Source organism: Bicyclus anynana, chromosome 21, assembly GCF_947172395.1.
Source record: "Bicyclus anynana chromosome 21, ilBicAnyn1.1, whole genome shotgun sequence".
In the NCBI taxonomy this organism is placed as follows: domain Eukaryota; kingdom Metazoa; phylum Arthropoda; class Insecta; order Lepidoptera; family Nymphalidae; genus Bicyclus; species Bicyclus anynana.
The window spans coordinates 4,690,902-4,710,060 of record NC_069103.1 but is presented as its reverse complement, the minus strand read 5'-3'; the positions used below and the strand labels follow the sequence as shown (position 1 = coordinate 4,710,060).

General features: G+C 37.8%; 1 protein-coding gene across 1 annotated transcript in view; it reads left to right on the top strand.

Moving 5' to 3' along the window:
• Nucleotides 1-19,159, top strand: part of LOC112047456 (RNA helicase aquarius) — a 110,174-nt gene that overhangs the window by 66,745 nt on the left and 24,270 nt on the right. The window contains exons 11-17 of the mRNA XM_052887991.1: nucleotides 3,155-3,203; nucleotides 4,637-4,872; nucleotides 6,008-6,225; nucleotides 11,158-11,327; nucleotides 15,364-15,495; nucleotides 16,491-16,628; nucleotides 17,156-17,247. Of these exons, the coding sequence (XP_052743951.1) occupies nucleotides 3,155-3,203; nucleotides 4,637-4,872; nucleotides 6,008-6,225; nucleotides 11,158-11,327; nucleotides 15,364-15,495; nucleotides 16,491-16,628; nucleotides 17,156-17,247 (1,035 nt within the window). The remainder of the gene's footprint in view (nucleotides 1-3,154; nucleotides 3,204-4,636; nucleotides 4,873-6,007; nucleotides 6,226-11,157; nucleotides 11,328-15,363; nucleotides 15,496-16,490; nucleotides 16,629-17,155; nucleotides 17,248-19,159) is intronic.

The window sequence follows — 19,159 nt, the reverse complement described above, 5'->3', positions numbered from 1 at the left end:
TCCGCTTCATAAGTAATGCCTGTTAAGTGGTTGTTCCGTTGTTCGTAGTAAATTCTTCTTAAATCCTTTACAAACGTTTGAGTCATTGGCAAATTTCTTTGCACAAAATGACAATGCATTTTTTAAATTCTGACTTCCTTTTGATGGTCTTATTAGTCACTTCCTTTTTTTACGTATAGTAGATACGTACTTATCTTATGTAATTAAAATCAGATTGTGAAATACTTTAACAGGTTTATTGCATAATTTATAGGAATAAATTTTATCGAAGTACGAATATATACACTCATGTGAACGATGTTTATCATCGTCATCGTCATCAACCCATATTCGGCTCACTGCTGAGCTCGAGTCTTTTCTCAGAATGAGAGGGGTTAGACCAATAGTCCACCACGCTGGCCCATTGCGGATTGGCAGACTTCATACACGCAGAGAATTAAAATAATTCTCTGGTATGCAGGTTTCCTCACGATGTTTTCCTTCACCGATTCACCGAAATGCACATAACTGTAGAGTTGGAGGTGCATGCCCCGGACCGGATTCGAACCCACACCCTCCGGAATCGGAGGCAGAGGTCATATCCATAATGTTTATCAATCTTAGAAATTTATATCATCTGGATCTAATTTTGTGCTCTATGTAAACTTTTGTTTTTTTTTAATTTATCTAACTTTAGCAGTAATCACTACTAATTGAAGTTCACTTTACTTTGAAGTGAAGTCAATTGATGCTTACATTTTAATTCAGGATTATAAATATGGCCGATCATGCACACTGTACTGAGGAGTACTGTTTACAAACAAATTAGAAATAAGAGTAGAAGGAATAAGAGTATTTCATAACTTTTTTATTGTAAATTATGTATTTTTTTATAAAATATTATTCAAAATATATTTGCTATATCTAATTATTTTAAGCTTATTAATTAAATTTATTTTAATGATATTCATTAATTTAAGAACAAATTAATTATAATTATTATTATTAGGTGTGAAATGTATAGCGGTTTATACCCTCAATTTTAATGTTTGTTGGTAAATAGTATTCCTCGAGTATGGCTTTGTAGACTTGAAAGTACACTTGACCGTGTGTGGCTGACGTTATGTCAACTCGTAACCCATATGAACCTACTCTAAAGAGATAAAGATGAAACCGGAATTTCCAAACTTGGCAAACAAGGCAGTTGCACGTCCGCGATTTGGTAATATTATACAAATTCTTATTAAAAACCAATACTTTCATGGGCATGTATTTTATCAGTTACGTCTCCTTTAAAATGTTTACTCATATTCAACCCATATTCGGCTCACTGCTGAGCCCGAGTCTCCTCTCAAAATGAGAGGGGTAAGGCCAATAGTCCACCACGCTGGCTCAATGCGCATTGGCAGACTTCACACACGCAGAGAATTAAGAAAATTCTCTGGTATGCAGGTTTCCTCACGATGTTTTCCTTCACCAATTGAGACACGTGCACACAACTGAAAAGTTGGAGGTGCATGCCCCGGACCGGATTCGAACCCACACCATCCGGAATCGGAAGCAGAGTTCATATCCACTGGGCTATCACGGCTCAATATAAAATTAAAATGTTTAGTACCAAAAAAATATTCATTTATGCTGATTAAATACATTACCTACCGATTCCTGATTTTCTCTCTTTGAAAATTAGTTCCAAACGAAATTTTCCTCCTTTTATGACCTACTAGTTGACGCCGCGCGGTTTCACCCGCGTGGTTCCCGTTGCCGTAGGATTATGGGGATAATATGTAGCCTATAGCCTTCCTCAATAAATGTTCCTGAGATTAGCGCGTTTAACCAAACAAACAAACTATTTAGTTTTATAATATTAGTATAGATTCCTGAAACTGAAACGCATCATCATTTATTTATTCACAATATTTAAAACTGAAACAAAAAGTTATGTCCATGTAGCAAACGTGCCGCGGTTATACACGCGTAGTTCCCGTTCCCATGGAAATACTGGGATAAAATATAGCCTATGACATTCACAAATAACGTAGCTTTATATTGGTAAAAGAATGTTCAAAATCGGTTTACTAGGTCCTGAGATTATCCCCAAAAACCTCACAAACTTTACCTATTTAAATTTTTAGTGTAGTCTAGCCGACGAACGACGCCCCGCGGTCTTACCCCGTTGCCGTGAGAATACGGAAATAAAATATAGCCTATGACACTCACAAATAACGTGGCTTTCTAGTGGTTAAGGAATTTTCAAAATCGATTACTGGATCAAAAGATTATCCCCTACAACCTCACAAACAAGATTGATATACGAGTAAAGTGGTGTAGATTGGTAAATCAATCAGACAGAAGTGGAAAAATCATAAAATAAAACAATTAAATATATGTAAAAATCAAAAACTGTTTATCGGAATTTGCCTGCACATTCATACCTAGTGACTGAAAGATGCTAAACGCAAATGTTTACCTAACCTTGATAATAAATACGTTGTAGATTATAGTTCATACGCTGTTTAACATTCTGCACGTCTAGATAACCAAAACATGCAGAATTTGTTTATATTTTAGTTAATATACATACAAACGGATACACTGTAGGTATGCTTATGTTTTGTTATTTTAATTATATATATTAAAAACAATTGTGTAAATTCCTCAGAAAATTACAGACAATTTTGTTTGTGAATTTGGGTGCGTTACTAGTTCATATGTAATTAGTCTGAGTTGTAAGGACACTTACAATACAATAAGGACAAGGTTTTTCTCTTTAGGGGAGACAAGATTTGGAGAATTTCAAGCCTAATTAAATTTGCTACATAGTTATTATAAGAGCCGTGATAGCCCAGTGGATATGACCTCTGTCTCTGATTCCGGAGGGTGTGGGTTCGAATCCGGTCCGGGGCATGCACCTCCAACTTTTCAGTTGTATTTTAAGAAATCAAATATCACGTGTCTCAATCGGTGAAGGAAAACATCGTGAGGAAACCTACATACCAGAGAATTATCTTAATTCTCTGCGTGTGTGAAGTCTGCCAATCCGCATTGGGCCAGCGTGGTGGACTATTGGCCTAACCCCTCTCATTCTGAGAGGAGACTCGAGCTCAGCAGTGAGCCGAATATGGGTTGATGACGACATAGTTATTGGGTATAAAATTTTGCACAATTGTTACAGATGAAATCCGGCAGGACATTGAGGATGCGGTTTATCGACTGGCGCCGTGGTAATTTATTATTATTTTTTTTTTCATTTTATACCTTGATTGAAGCCTTGACTAAGATCACATCTTATGCTAAGTGATGATGCAGTCTAAGAGCGAAGCGGGCTTACTTGGAAGATGCACAATTTTATAACCTACTGTTACAGAAGGTGGGAGAAGTAAAATAATATTTTCACTGCACACAAATTTATTCGATAACAATTTCAGCATAGCTTCCGCTATAATGTTAATATTACACGCTGATGGTAGTATATCAATGAATCTGCTAAACAACCCTCTATTTTATAATATTTGCAAAGTTAGTGTCTACTGTTGGTAGCACGAATATGTTAACAATACAAGTGCGTTTTAATAATAGTTCCGGAGTATTATTATACAAACCAAACGTTATAATTCTATCTAAAACACATTAATAATTAAAAGATATTTATAACGATCGTAAAATAATATTAAAATATCGAAACACAAAGTTGAGAAATTAAATACAAACTAAATCATAACGTGACGTCATAGTTGTCAAGAGTAAAATAACCAATGATGAATTTATATCATGTAAAATAAATAATTATATTTATATCAATAATTAATAATAACCTCTCCACTGTTCGGATTGATAATCATTGTTACTTAATTAAATTTAACTATAATAACCGGAAGTCATAAAAGTATGAAATGAAATGACGCTACTATACGCTAGGCGGCGACACTTATCTATACGAAATAGGCGGGAAGCAGGTACTATTTGTAACACTACTCTACTTACTCCTATCTTGTCCTTACACTATCCCTACCATTCCTCTTCCCTTCCCTTACCCTACCCTACCCTTCCCCTCTTTCTTATGGGAGTATAGAAAGTTGTTGTTAGACTTTTTTTATAATTTGTAATTTTTATATTACACAAATCTTGTCCTAATAATAAGTGCAGTCGTTTGAAGGTTATGGGCGTACTATACATTTTGAAGATCCATTTTAATTTATATAGATTTATATATGTATTTATAAATATAAATATGTATGATAAAATCTGCTACCTTAGAACCTATAACACAGGCTATACGTTTTCTTTGGGCTTAAGTAGTGATATGTGTGTATTGTGTAAGTGAATGTATTTATTTATAAAAAAAAAGTTTGTTGTACTTCTACTCAGGCCAAGGTTTTTAAGCAGGTTATACATAGATATTAATAGAGCTGGCAGTCCTCTCAACTTCTAATACCGCATGTAAACTAACCACATACCTATTTTTAAGTATTGTGTGGTCTGTAAATATAGGTTTGTTTCCCACGGTACAGTAAGTTAAGAGAATTTTCTTAATTCTCTGTGTGTGTGAAGTCTGCCAATTCTCATTGGGCCCGCGTGGTGGACTAAGGCCTAACCATTCACCAACCAACCAACCACAGTTTTTTTATGATGATGATGATGATCCGTGTAAATATAGGCGAGCTGAAGATGCAAGCGTATACTTCGGCGGTTGGGCTCGAATGGCACACCCGATACAAAGCTTCGCAGTGGTGGAGGTGGCTAAGCCGAACATAGGAGAGAAGGCGCCCTCCAGGGTGAGGGCTGACGTCACAGTCACGCTCAGCGTCCGGAATGAAATCAAAAACGAATGGGAGAGCTTGAGGAAGCATGACGTATGCTTCCTCATTACTGTCCAGCCGACGCAAGGAATTGGTAAGTGATACCTACTTCTCACTAATATTATAAATAATTTATAAATGAAAAAGTTTGTATGAATGTTTGTTACTCCTTCATGCAAAACATGTTTGTCGCTACCTTACGTTATCGCCGCGTTGCAACGACTTGCGGAACTGACGGTTTCAGTGTGCTCGTGGCGTTCGAGCCGTCGACATCTTTATGGAATAGGCAGGGAGAGTGACTTGAGCGGAAAAGGGGAGTGTTTGTTAACAGTCAAAGGCCCTTTAACCCTACACACATCGTTCACAAGTGCGTGACTTCACTCAAGATCATTCTCCGCCATTCTAGGGTCTAATTTTGGTTTTAGTTTGATTAGTTAATTAAGTTGTCCTGACAAATGTTGTGAATCATAAGCTTTGTTTGACATTAGTTTTCTTATTTTTGTATTAACTTCGGAGTCTGCTAAAACTTGTCGCTACACTCTTGACAGAGTAATCGTGGTCATCATTTTAGGAGTGGTGGGATATAAATGGCGTGCATTCAATAGATACAAAAATGTACTGCATACCCTGATGACTCATCATTAACCTATATTTTAGAAGGAATTCTTCCATATTGTCCAATCATTAGGTATAGTGCTCACTAAAAAAACCTTAGGTACGCCACTGTGGGATATGTGAAAAAAAATATCGAAATATAGGTTTTGGTGTGTGTAAGGACCCTCGTCTTTACTATAAGAGAAGCTAGACACTGGTAAGGCAAGCAGACCGCGCACGACCACTCAGGTCGAACGCCGGTGACAGACTGACTCATTCCCCCCACTACCAATGTACATGAGATAATGTATGTAGTATTGTAGGTATCTTTTTAGTATACACAAACACTACATCGTGGTTTCGTTAATATTTTCACTGCCCACAAAACTACGCGCGCTGAAGGGAGAGCTTGACTTACTTGATTGTGTGTGGCCGTCGTTAGAGATATTTGAAACACGTGTAGGGTGACCCTAATAACACCTTTAAGTTTAAAAGTAAACGACTCCATTGACATTATGAGTATATAAATAAATTAACAATTTTTGTTTAATTAATTTCGTATACAAATAATTGTTTACAGCAATTATTATCCTCCTGTATACATAGGTAGTTAAATAATATTTTTTTTACTTTAGGCACAAAATACGACTACAAAAAGAGTATGGTGGAACAGGCCGGCATAGTGTACGTAAGAGGTTGCGAGGTCGAAGGTATGCTAGACTCGTCTGGGAGGGTCATTGAGGAGGGACCCGAGCCGAGGCCTGAGCTGGACGGCGACTCGAGGACCTTCAGACTGCTTTTGGACCCGAACCAGTATCGATTGGATTTGGACCATGCGAGTAAAGGGAAAGAGGTAAGTTTTGGAGTTTACTTCGTCGTCATCAACCCATATTCAGCTCACTGCTGAGCTCGAGTCTCCTCTCAGAATGAGAGGGGTTAGGCCAATAGTCCACCACGCTGGCCCAATGCGGATTGGCAGACTTCACACACGCAGAGAATTAAGAAAATTGTCTGGTATGCAGGTTTCCTCACGATGCTTTCCTTCACCGTTTGAGACACGTGATATTTAAAAAACTTTTACTTCTTAAGAATCGGTTTTTCATATATAGCTCCTGAAAAAAATATGGGCAGTAAAATTCGATGAACGAATGACAGCGTTACGTTTTCTGTGCGCAATCTATTCTGCGTACCTTTCACCGGGCGCAAATGCCGCGATATGCTGCTCCTCGGTTACGCACCTTTCACTGTCAGGTTTAGGTATTGAGACGTGCATAGTGTATGCTGCGGGGCAACATACACCTATTTAGACAGTCGATCTAAAAGGGTAAACTCCATTCGTGCGTCGGAGCTGACACGCATTTTTTATAACCGGCTTTTAAAAGAGGAAAGTTTCTCTTTCCTCCATAAGATGTGAGTTTGCAGATCCGTCCATTGACTAGATCTCTCCTTTTTTCTTTCCACCTAGCCTTGCACCGTTAATCAATCAAATGTACCATCAATCAAGCCCTAATTTCTGGAGATATGACCAAAGAACTTCAAAAAGTATTTTGACGGCCTCAAAAATGGACAAGTGGTATGCCCGATGGATTTACAAGATCCGGAAGATATCCTTGTTTTTGATTCCCGGCTGAGCTGGCTAAAGTTTTCTTAATTGGTCCAGGTCTGGCTGGTGGGATTTAGCGTTCCGGTACGATGTCGTGTAGAAACTGAAAGGGGTGTGGATTTTCTACCCGACTAAAAATCCCCGATCCTCGATACTTTCCATCGGAGTTGCCATCTTTACCAATAGTTCTTGCAAGGTGGAATAATTTTTTTCGAGCGCTATCCAAGGGATCTTAAGGGTTTCAGTATCATAGAGAAACATAGCAAAATCAGGGCACTTCATGATTCGAACCTTTGTGCTTTCCATCCTTCATCAATACATGAAGTAATTACAGCAAAAATAGAAAACAGGCCACGCTTTGTGCCAAAAACTTTGGTGTCCTGGAAATACCCAATGTACTAATAATGTTTTCTTATGAGTGAGTTATTACACTCGTAAATGATCCAATGACGCCATGTGCTGCTTTCGATCTTTATTTCACACTAGCTGACGCCGCGCGGTTTCACCCGCGTGGTTCCCGTTCCCGTATATAGCCTTCCTCGATAAATGGGTTATCTAACACTGAAAGAAATTTTCAAATAGGACTAGTAGTTCCAGAGATTAGCGCGTTAAATCAAACAAACAAACTCTTCAGCTTTATAATATTGGTATAGATTTGGCAGAGTCATAAGTATTTTTATATACAATCGAATTTGTTATTCGCACTTGACCCGGCATTAATAGCTTGATACGATTATCAAACTTATATGCTCCTATTTGACCCGGTATCTATTTTCGCTAAACAACAAGTGATAGTAAGCAGAGCATCTGGTTTATCCCAAATTACATTGTGCCATCCACTGACGATAAGTCCAGGATAGATGCCCCAGTGGGATAGATGACTTGATTTTTATTTCACTATCTTAGGAGCACTGTAGGAGTAAAATTTTACTGTAAGTAACGAGTCTTCCCCCTGCAAACCTTAGTGTCGGGAGGAATTTTTACCGGAGTGCATGCGCTTCGTCTGTATGAGTAAAAATCTTCCGCGGTGAGACGACAAAAGGCGCCAAAATAAGATTCGTTAGTACTTCCAACAGTGTATTTTTTCTCTCGCTAATAATGTCTATTTTTTTTCTATTTGTCTGCTTACATTGAAGATTAGCCTATGTAAACTGATAGATTTTAAAGTAATTGAAGCTCATTTTTTGTTTTTATTGATAAAGGCATCTATCCCCTACAAAAAGTATAGTTGCCCCGTTTTTTATTAGGATAGATGCCCCTAAGGGCAACTATCCCCAACTGTTTATTATAAATGTTGTGTTCTTGCAGGAGAGCAAAATGCCTCGTAAATATAATAGAAAACAGGATGTTGTTCCTCGTACTGTAAACCTAGACCGAAGACAGTAGGTACCTACTACTACCTACTTATATTGTAATAGAGAAAAAGTTGTGGTATTTTAGAATGTAATCTCTGGATCTACTGAACTTATGTCGAAAACTATTTTACCACTAGAAAGCCGTTGGGTTATTTGTGAGTATCATAAGCTATATTTTATGCCCATATTCTCACGAGAACTACTCGGCGCGTCTAAATATGTAATATGTTCATCCCACACTTGGTGTACTCATTAATAACACAAAGTTAATTAACGTCTTGCAAATATCAGTTAACATCACCAAACAGATCAATCGTGTTAACAATACGCTCAAACTACTTCGTTATACGCATATGTAAATAAGGAAAATGGGTTCATGTTGCTGAATGAACGGAAATCCCAGTAAACATTTTTTTAGATAGATATTTTAGCCTGCCAAATATCCGTGGTCGTAAAAACAAGCACCGTGTGCGAATGTTTACAATTACGAGTAAGTATGTGAGCCGTGATAGCCCAGTGGATATGACCTCTGCTTTTGATTCCGGAGGGTGTGGGTCCGAATCCGGTCTGGGGCATGCATCGCCAACTTTACAGTTGTGTGCATTTTAAGAAATTAAATAGCACGTGTCTCAAACGGTGAAGGAAAAACATCGTGAGGAAACCTGCATACTAGAGAATTTTCTTAATTCTCTGCGTTTTTTTTCTTAATTCGTGAAGTCTGCCAATCCGCATTGGGCCAGCGTGGTGCCCCCCCCCCTCATTCTGAGAGGAGACTCGAGCTCAGCAGTGAGCCGAATATGGGCTTATAATGATGGACAGGTATCATGATATCATTGGGGAAACTTGTTCCATTTCCACCCGTTGGCGTATATAAAGGACTAGCTGACGCCGCGCGGTTTCACCCGCGTGGTTCCCGTTCCCGTAGGAATACGGAGATAATATATAGCCTATAGCCTTCCTTGATAAATGGGCTATCTAACACTGAAATATTTTTTCAAATCGGACCAATAGTTCCTGAGATCAAATCAATCAAACAAACAAACTCTTCAGCTTTATAATATTAGTATAGATTCTTGACATAACAAGAGTCTAGATTAAATATAAAAAATTCGTTTACAAAGTGGTAGCCCAGAATCCTGCCGGGACCATTATCCTAGAAGGACCATTCTAGGGTGCCCTAGGGTATTGAATAAGGTATTAGGGTGCTTCAAATACCTGTCGAACTACTCAAGAATACCAGGTGTGCTATTATTAGTGGGTTAGTGGGTGTGTGGGTTGTTGAGTGTTCGGATTCATTACATTGTAATTGTAAACAATGTACTCTGCCGTCCGGAAATATATTTGTTATTGATTCTAGGAGTCGCTGTGACGTAGAAACTAGTGTAGTTATACAAAAAAACTAGACATTCCGCGGTTGGCTAGTTTTTTTTTTTAGAACAGGAACAAAATAGCCTACACTCCCTAAAAACGTGGCTTTCTAGTGGTAAAAGAATTTTATAAGTTGGTTAATATATCCAGAGAAAATACCTCTACAATACTACAAACTTTAGTCATCTATAGTTTACATAGATGACTAAAGTGTTTTTCTTTTTTAAGGGTTACAGACAGACATGCTGTTTTTAGTTAAGTTCTTTCTTCTTTCTTTAAAGTTTATAGTATTGTAGAGGTAGTATTGTAGTATAGTATAGTTTATCTATAGTTCTATATCATATTAAGTTAATGATTATTTTGTACTATAGATATGTTACCTACAAAATCACCGCAAAAAGTGATCCGAATTTAGCGGCCCAATGAGCGCACACATGCACAATTTTGCGTCTACTTACATTATATATTTAAGTACCTATAAAAATAGTTTTTACACTTCCTAAACACAACTCGACATTGTGGACAATATTTTGATATTATGTGTTTAAATAACTTTCGTTGTTTATTACGCGGCTAAATGAAATTAAGACAATTATGCACATTTATCCGCCTCAGTTTTGATGCGCTAGTGCCATGTCTCTAGTATAAAATATCGTTGGGTTTAACAGTTTATGGTTCCGCACCCAAAGGTTAAAAAAACTAGCAAACCGCAGGGTGTCGGCTAGTTTTTTTTATAAACTGGTTTCTACGATAGCGATTCGTACAATCAATAACAAGGATATTCCTAGACGGCGAAACTACGCGGGTCAAACCACAGGGCGTCTGCTAGTCATATGACTAGAAATTGTATATACTATAATATTATAAACGCGAAAGTTTGTATGGATGTTTGGATGTATGTTTAAATGTTTGGATGATTGTTACTCTATAACGCCGCTACTACTGAAGCGATTTAGCTGAAATTTGGAATGGAAATAGATTTTCCTCTGGATTAACACATAGGCTACTTTTTATCCCGAAAAAGTCCATAGTTTCCCGAGATTTGTGAAAACTGATGATATGATTGTTTCACGCCTCAACTACTGAACCGAATTAGCTGAAATTTGGTAGTAAGATATATTATCGCCTGGATTAACACATAGACTACTTTTTATCCCGGAAAAATCCAAAATCCATGGTTTCCTAGGGATTTGTGAAAAACTAAATTCCACGCGGACGAAATCGCGGGCGTCCTATGCGTATAGTAAGAGATAATATGACAAGTATTCTTTAACACTGCGGTATGAGGTCGATTGACCTCGTACACCTAGCGCCTTCAAGAGTTACGAGGTCGATTGACCTCGTACCACACTACAAAGTTTTAGTATGAGGTCGAAAAACCTCGTAACGCATCAGAGGAAAGTACAGAAAAATCAGTGCCGCAGCGAACGTGTCAAAAAATCCATTTTTTTTTCATCAGGACGTATACGAAACGTTCAACATAGTGATGCGCCGCAAGCCCAAGGAGAACAACTTCAAGGCGGTGCTGGAGACGATCCGTGAGCTGATGAACACGGAGTGCGTGGTGCCGGACTGGCTGCACGACATCGTGCTGGGGTACGGGGACCCTGGACAGGCGCATTATACCAGGTATATAATCCTACTAATATTATAAACGCGAAAAGTTTGTATGGATGTTTGGATGTTTGTTACTCTTTAACGCCGCGATGATGAAGCGATTTGGCTGAAATTTGGAATGGAAATAGATTTTACTCTGGATTGACACAGGCTACATTTATCCCGAAAAAATCCATGGTTTCCCGAGATTTACGAAATGAATTGTTGAATAATTTTGATGATATGGATGTCTGTTACTCTTTCACGCCTCGACTACTGAACCGGATTAGCTGAAATTTGGTATTAAGATATATTATAGTCTGGATTAACACATAGGCTACTTTTTATCCCGAAAAAATCCATGGTTCCCGAGGGATTTGTGAAAAACTAAATTCCACGCGGACGAAGTCGCGGGCGTCCGCTAGTACTCGTATATCTATTCCCATCTGCGACAGCATTGAGCTCTTGGGTGTGAAGTGTTCTCATCCAATCTCAATTTTGGGAAATGCATTGAGAGTAAGACTAAGACAGCAGCTAAAAATGAGGCATTCTAAATAAGGTTAAGCGGAATTTCACTTCTAAACAACTTCTTACCCTATATCAGGCACAGAGCACTACTGCACAACTGTAGTATGCCTAGTGGGAGTTTTCAATATTTTTATAATGTTGACCTGTTGACAACCCTTTGTTTTATAAGAAAAGGGTGTACATGCGAAATGCACGTTGGCATCATGATGTCTACATTACAGCACATCGGTGTCATCCCACACGCTAGTTGATTATTTGATCTGATTGCCGAATGTAAGGAAAAAGCCTACGTGCGGATTGCACGTGAGCATCGAGATTTTAACGTAGGTGCCTATCTGTTTTGGGGTTTACTCATGTTTTTCCAGTTATTAGTTTTAATATATAGCAGAAAAAAAACTTTCTAAATATAATATTAGGAGAATGTGACCATAATGTCTACGTGCGTATTGAACAAAGGCGGTAGAAGATTTTTTACGTATGCACTTTAACACTTTTACTGCATTTCTGTCTTACTAAGACATATTTAATATATACTATATTTAAGCGATATATATATTAGACTATATTTAAGTAGAAAATATAAAAACCGGATTCCGTAGATTAAAATAGCAATTCGAACCCTTTAAAATGCACAAAAATACCGATAGCGATAGCCCACACTATGGGATAGACGAGAACTCGTCCTCACTTTGCATGTGGGATAATCACATTTTTTTTTTAATTTTGATGTTACCATTTTAAAGATGTACTTAACATACCTACATACCCATGCCAAATTTCAGCTTTCTTGTTTTAAGAGACCCTCATAGCCCAAGAGCCCACGACAGCCAGACCTTCGTTATTTTATAAAAGTTGAAAGTTTCTCTGTAGATGTCTCCTATACAGATAAGAACGACCAGCGACTATAAAGTTTGGGTTGTGGTTACCTGGGCAGGTAACAGGTAGTAAAGGTGTATAAAATAGTACTTGAAATTCGTTAAAGTATAAAGCTCAATTTTTTAATATTTCCTTCGGGATAACTTTAAAAATCTCGTCATCCATTGCCGGACACTTATGACAGTTGCTACCCCCTGCCAGACACCCCTAAACTTTAATAAATTATAATTATACTTTCGTTATAGTATAAAAGCTAAATTTTATATATGTTACTTGGGGACTTATAAAAAGATGTTACCTCAATAGCCGGACAGTTTTCGTGGTTTTTACATCTTGCCAGACACATCGAAAGTCCACTATAGGTGCGAGCGCGAATGCTTAGTCGATTACTATTTTTTAAGATATCTAATAAAAAATAATTTTATTACGTTCATAGCCATGTTGTATAAAGTAAAAAATGTTTGTTTAATATCATAAAAATATAAAAAAAAAGTATAATTACAAGTAAAAAAAGATAATTAAACTTATTTATTAATTTAAACATTGTCGTCGATGTTTTCATTTTCTTCATCACTACTACTCCAGTCGATGGCAGAATCGTCCTCGACATCACCTTCTTCTTCAGTGTCTGAAAAAAAAAATAAGCAAGTTCAAAAATTAAGCAAGTTTATACAATTATAAATAATTCAAAAATTATGTATTATAATTTGTCATAATAATTATATACCTGATTGAGTTTTGAGTGAATCACTAACATAACTCGGCAGTTGATCCCCTTCAAACCATTTGAACTGGTATTTGTCATCTTTTAATACCCAGCCATTATTTTCTGGTTGATATGTGGTTGGATTTTTTAAATGAGCATTATTCCAAATTGTACATATATAATTTGCTTGCAGAAATTGCTGCAGTAGTTCGCTTTTGCTTCGTTTACATCGGAGACTGTGTACGAGTCGATGAATATTTGAAGTCTAGCGGCATCAACATCAATTACATTAGGGACATTATAGACATTGCATATAAATCTCTGAATAATATAAAAGATATTTTGTTGATAATTTTAATTTTTAATTAATTCGTTGTTGCCGAAGTTCTTGAAAGCTTCCTGGTACTCTGGATCTTTTTTTAATATCTTATACGGTTTTAATTTTCCTTTTCTGAAGAGCGCAGGATTAAAATCACAACCTGTGATGGCATGAAATCCAGGTAAGCTCTGACAAGTTAACAGTCCCAACTCTGCATGTATTTTGGTTAGGTCCACATACCTTAAATTATTTCCAGTGCCTGTAAGCATCCAAACAACCGAATCACTTTTAAGGTGATGCATGTTACCAAGCATTATAGCCGCAATATCGGTATCAGCACTTCTTATTACTATTTCTGCTGGATAGTTGATGTTACATGCATGATATACTATCTTTGTATCTGATTCCTCGTGTGCTGGGCATGACAACTCTTCATCAATCCTTGAGACAACTTTGTTGCAATTATCAACAGTAAAAGAATGACACTTTCTGAAATTGATGTATATTGTTTTGTTGCCAATAAATGGCACCACTTCATCAGTAGCCCAATGTGAAATAAAAAAATCAACTAAAGCTTCTTTGAAATTTAAATTTTTCAACTCTTGAACGCACGCACTCGACTAAGCGCTCTATCTCACTCGCACCTACTTGAACAGTTGTTATCCCGCACTCGCACCTATAGTGGACTTTCGATGTGTCTGGCAAGATGTAAAAACCACGAAAACTGTCCGGCTATTGAGGTAACATCTTTTTATAAGTCCCCAAGTAACATATATAAAATTTAGCTTTTATACTATAACGAAAGTATAATTATAATTTATTAAAGTTTAGGGGTGTCTGGCAGGGGGTAGCAACTGTCATAAGTGTCCGGCAATGGATGACGAGATTTTTAAAGTTATCCCGAAGGAAATATTAAAAAATTGAGCTTTATACTTTAACGAATTTCAAGTACTACTTTATACACCTTTACTACCTGTTACCTGCCCAGGTAACCACAACCCAAACTTTATAGTCGCTGGTCGTTCTTATCTGTATAGGAGACATCTACGGAGAAACTTTCAACTTTTATAAAATAACGAAGGTCTGGCTGTCGTGGGCTCTTGCTCTATCAGTCATCTTACTGACAACTATATCTAATTAACAACGGAATTTGTATGTAATTTTTATGCTCCGAGACCCAAGTTTTGACCTGCACACCAGAGAATTTTAATAATTCGCTGCGTGTGTGAAGTTTGCCGATCCGCATTGGGCCAGCGTGGTGGACTATTGGCCTAACCCCTCTCATTCTGGGAGGAGACACGAGCTCAGCAGTGAGCCTAATATGGGTTGATATTAGGCTAATGATGTGCTCGCCACTGTTGAACATCATCATCATCATATCAGCCGATGGACGTCCACTGCAGGGCATAGGCCTTTTGTAAGGACTTCCAAACATCACGATACTGAGCCACCTGCATCCAGCGAATCGCTGCAACTCGTTTGATGTCGTCAGTCCACCTGGTGGGGGGTCGGCCAACACTGCGCTTACTAGTGCGGGGTCGCCATTCCAGCACTTTGGGACCCCAACTGCTCTTCGAACTTCTGTTGAACATAGGATATCTTTATTAGAATTACACAATATTTCATTCCTCTTTAAACAGAATGCCCAATGAGATTCCGACGCTCGACTTCAACGACACATTCCTGGACATGGAACACCTGCGAAACAGCTTCCCCGGATACGAGATAAAAGTGAAAACCGACGATCCGAGGAAACTTATTCGCCCATTCAAGTAAGTTTACATTACATAATATTAGCCAATAAATAATTCTAAAGTAAGCCCACATTACATTAGTCACATAAATTATCTTACCTTTACAACAAACAAATTAATAGTAATAAATATCTTCGCAGATGGTCAACACTAAATCACACGTAATCAATGAGTCATTTAGTCAATAATGCTTAACGCCGGCCACACACGGTCAAGTTCACAGTGCTTGCAGAAATGTGGGCAATGAAAAAAATATCGAAAAAAATAGTTATTTATGCCAATGTCATGAAATTTATCCCTCGTAACTTTGAGTTTACGACCACTACGATCATTATCTAATAATAATTATTACCTGACGTTTCGAAAGTGCTTGTAAACTAAGCCTAATTGAAATAAATGATCTTTAACTTTGACTTTAATCGTTGTAGAATTTAACATTATCACCCTTCAAAAAAAAATCAAAAATTATTTTATTTCAAGTAGGCTCAGTCAAGCTCGTCAGTTGACTATTTGTAAAGATTTTACCACCGGTTCGAAAGGCAGATTCTGCTGATAATGAACCGGTAAGAAACTCAACAGTTGCTCTTTTAAAAAAAATCATACAATAATATTATAATTACAATTGATGACAACATTACAATTTCTTATAGTTTTACTACTGTGTAAAGGTGGAAGCTGATCCAACGGCTTCAAAGCAACTTTATCATTAAGGAACTCATCAATGGTGTAGTAACCTCGACTAAGCAAATGTTTTTTAACCTTCTAAGCCCGCCAATCCGATTATGAGCAGCTTGGTGGCTAATGTCTGTAACGGTAACCTTTGGAAAGGCTGAACCGATTTTAATGGTATTTTCACTGGAAGATAAAAGAACACATAGGCTACTTTTCATCTCGGTAAATATATGAATCCCGTGGGATTATTCAAAACCTTAATTTTACGCTGAAGAAGTACCTAGTTTTAGTAAAAATTCACGATAGTTTAAATTTTATTTTATTATTCTTTATTCAACTAGATTGACGTTTGAAAACGTGGTGCGGAAACAAGAGGCGGGCGATGATGCAATGGACGAAGACGACGCGCGCAAGGTGATTGTAGTAGAGCCGCACGTGCAGCCGAAGCGGGGACCCTACCTCTACAATGAACCCAAGAAGTGAGTTTAAGCGCCCCCTGTGGCGCAGTGATGTGCGCGGTGGATTTACAAGACGGAGGTCCTGGGTTCGATCCCCGGCTTGGCCGATTGAAGTTTTCTCAATTGGTCCAACTTACTGTCTAGTTAGTTAACCACCCTACTGGCAAAGACGTACCGCCAAGGTACGATGTCGTGTACAAACCGAAAGGGGTGTGGATTTTCATGTTCCTCCTAACAAGTTAGGCTACTTCCATCTTAGATTGCATCATCACTTACCATCAGATGAGATTGTAGTCAAGAGCTAACTTGTAGATAATAAAAAACATGTAGGACATGTTCTATTAGTCAGAACTCCCGAGCATTTTTTCTATTGATTACTATCAAGTTAATTTTCCGTGAGTAGCTGCAACTTGAGAAATTTCGTAAATAAATAATTGAGTACTTTATATTTACGAAATTTCATATTTACGAAAAAAAGACCAAATCAGGCATAGGCATGTCGTTTGCCATGTCAAGTCCACGGTAATTAACTCACTTGACATTTTCAGAAACAACATATTGTTCACCCCCACCCAAGTGGAAGCCATACGTTCGGGGATGCAGCCTGGACTCACCCTAGTGGTCGGACCACCCGGAACTGGTAAGTTATCACCCTAAATTTGACCATACCCTAGCACCACCGCCTTTGAAAACTAAACGCAAATCTTTACATACAAAGTCCCCCGCCACGTCTGTCTGTCTTTTCGCTATTTCGCTATAAACTTGAAAACTGAAAACGGATTTTCATGCAGCTTTCATCAATTCATGATTAAGCTTTAGGTGTATAATTTGTCAAGGTTGTGTTATGACATGATAAGATTGATTGAATTAGGACGATAATTGTTAGATGTGAAAATATTGCTCTTTGATAATAACGATCCATGGTGGGATATTCTGCTTTTATAGAAGGGATCCATGAAAGCGAAAACAAAGTCGCCCGCCACGTTAGTCTGTCTGTTTTTTCGCGATAATAAACTTATAAAAGGATTTCATGCGGCTTACACCAATAGATAGTGATTCATGAGGAAGTTTCAGGTGTATAATTTGTTATGGTTGTGTATAAATTGTTTGAAATACGAGTAAGACCATAATTTTTGGATGTATCGGAAAAAGTCAAGCCGCCTTTTACTCGTAGTTCTCATGTTCGTAGTTAGTAACTTATGAAATAGATTAGTTGAAGTGGGCTCTCATTAGCATGGAAATGGTCAATTTTTGTTTAAATGCTCGGAAGTGCATTCATTTTTGAACGACAAAAAGGTGACACGTAATTCCAACAGTATGACCTTTTGTTACAGCTATTGTGATAGTTCTTTGGATTCCTTGAATTAACACTTTAGTGACATGAGCAATGGGCGCATTATATGGTAACAGTTGCTGACAGTCACTATGACAAGAGAAACAGTAACTCGCACTAAGTAATTCCTTCTTCGCAATTGAGCAGATGATATTTGACAATTGGGCTAAACGGATATCCTCAAACAACGCAGTCAGCAATTTGCAGATGTTAATTTGGGTCTGGACTTACCAGTGAGTTCACGGAACCACCGCACGTAAACATATTAATTTATGGACCAAAAGCCTGCAATAGTTAGACATTTTTTTTACTTTATATAGGCGAGCGCTTGGCTACAATCATGTTTGACACAGTAAGCGATGATGCACAGCCTGTGGTGGAACGGACCTGCCTAGAAGATGCCTATTCACTCTTGATTTGAAGATATCCATTTTGTAGGTGGTAGAGAAAACGGAAGCTGGAAGGCTTTTCCTAATTTCGCAATGCGGATCAGGAACGAAGAGCCAAACGGCTTCCTATGAGTCCAAGGGATATCAACTACGTATGGATTCAGACCTCTGTGACGGTTTTTGGTGACAGTTTTATGGTAGAAAGGAGAAGAAGGAATGAGATCGAAAAGTTCCAAGATGTACTGTCCGAAATGAAATCTGTAGAAAACAGACAGGCAACAATTGCAATTTAGCTCCAACGATTGCAATTAAGCGTTAGATAATGAAGTGTAAACTGTGGCGGTTTTGAAAGGTTACAAGGTCCACACCCACAACCGTCATAGTGTAAAGCGTATTTTATTTAACTCCTTCCTCGGAATAATATGAGAATCTTATTTATTAGTAAAAAAACACAATATTTACCCTTAGTAAGAACAATGTCGCGATACAAAATACTTATAGCGCCACCTATCGGCACGTCTCTAAAAAAATAAAAAAATAATCGATACACAGCTTTGAATGGTCGATACTACATTCACGAAGCTAACAATCTGGGGCCAGAAGACATAATTCTTCGTGATATTCTGTATAAAATATCAAAAAATTTGATTTTATACTCGGACAATTCAGGATGTAAAATTCTTCTTCTTTGAATGCGTCTCCGACTAGCAGTTGGCAGTCAGCATCGTAAACTCCTCTTTATCTTTCGCGAGACGAAATAGTTGTGCGGCACTCCTGAATCCTGCTACCTTCTAAAACCACCTTTTTCGACGGCCTCCGTGGCGTGGTGG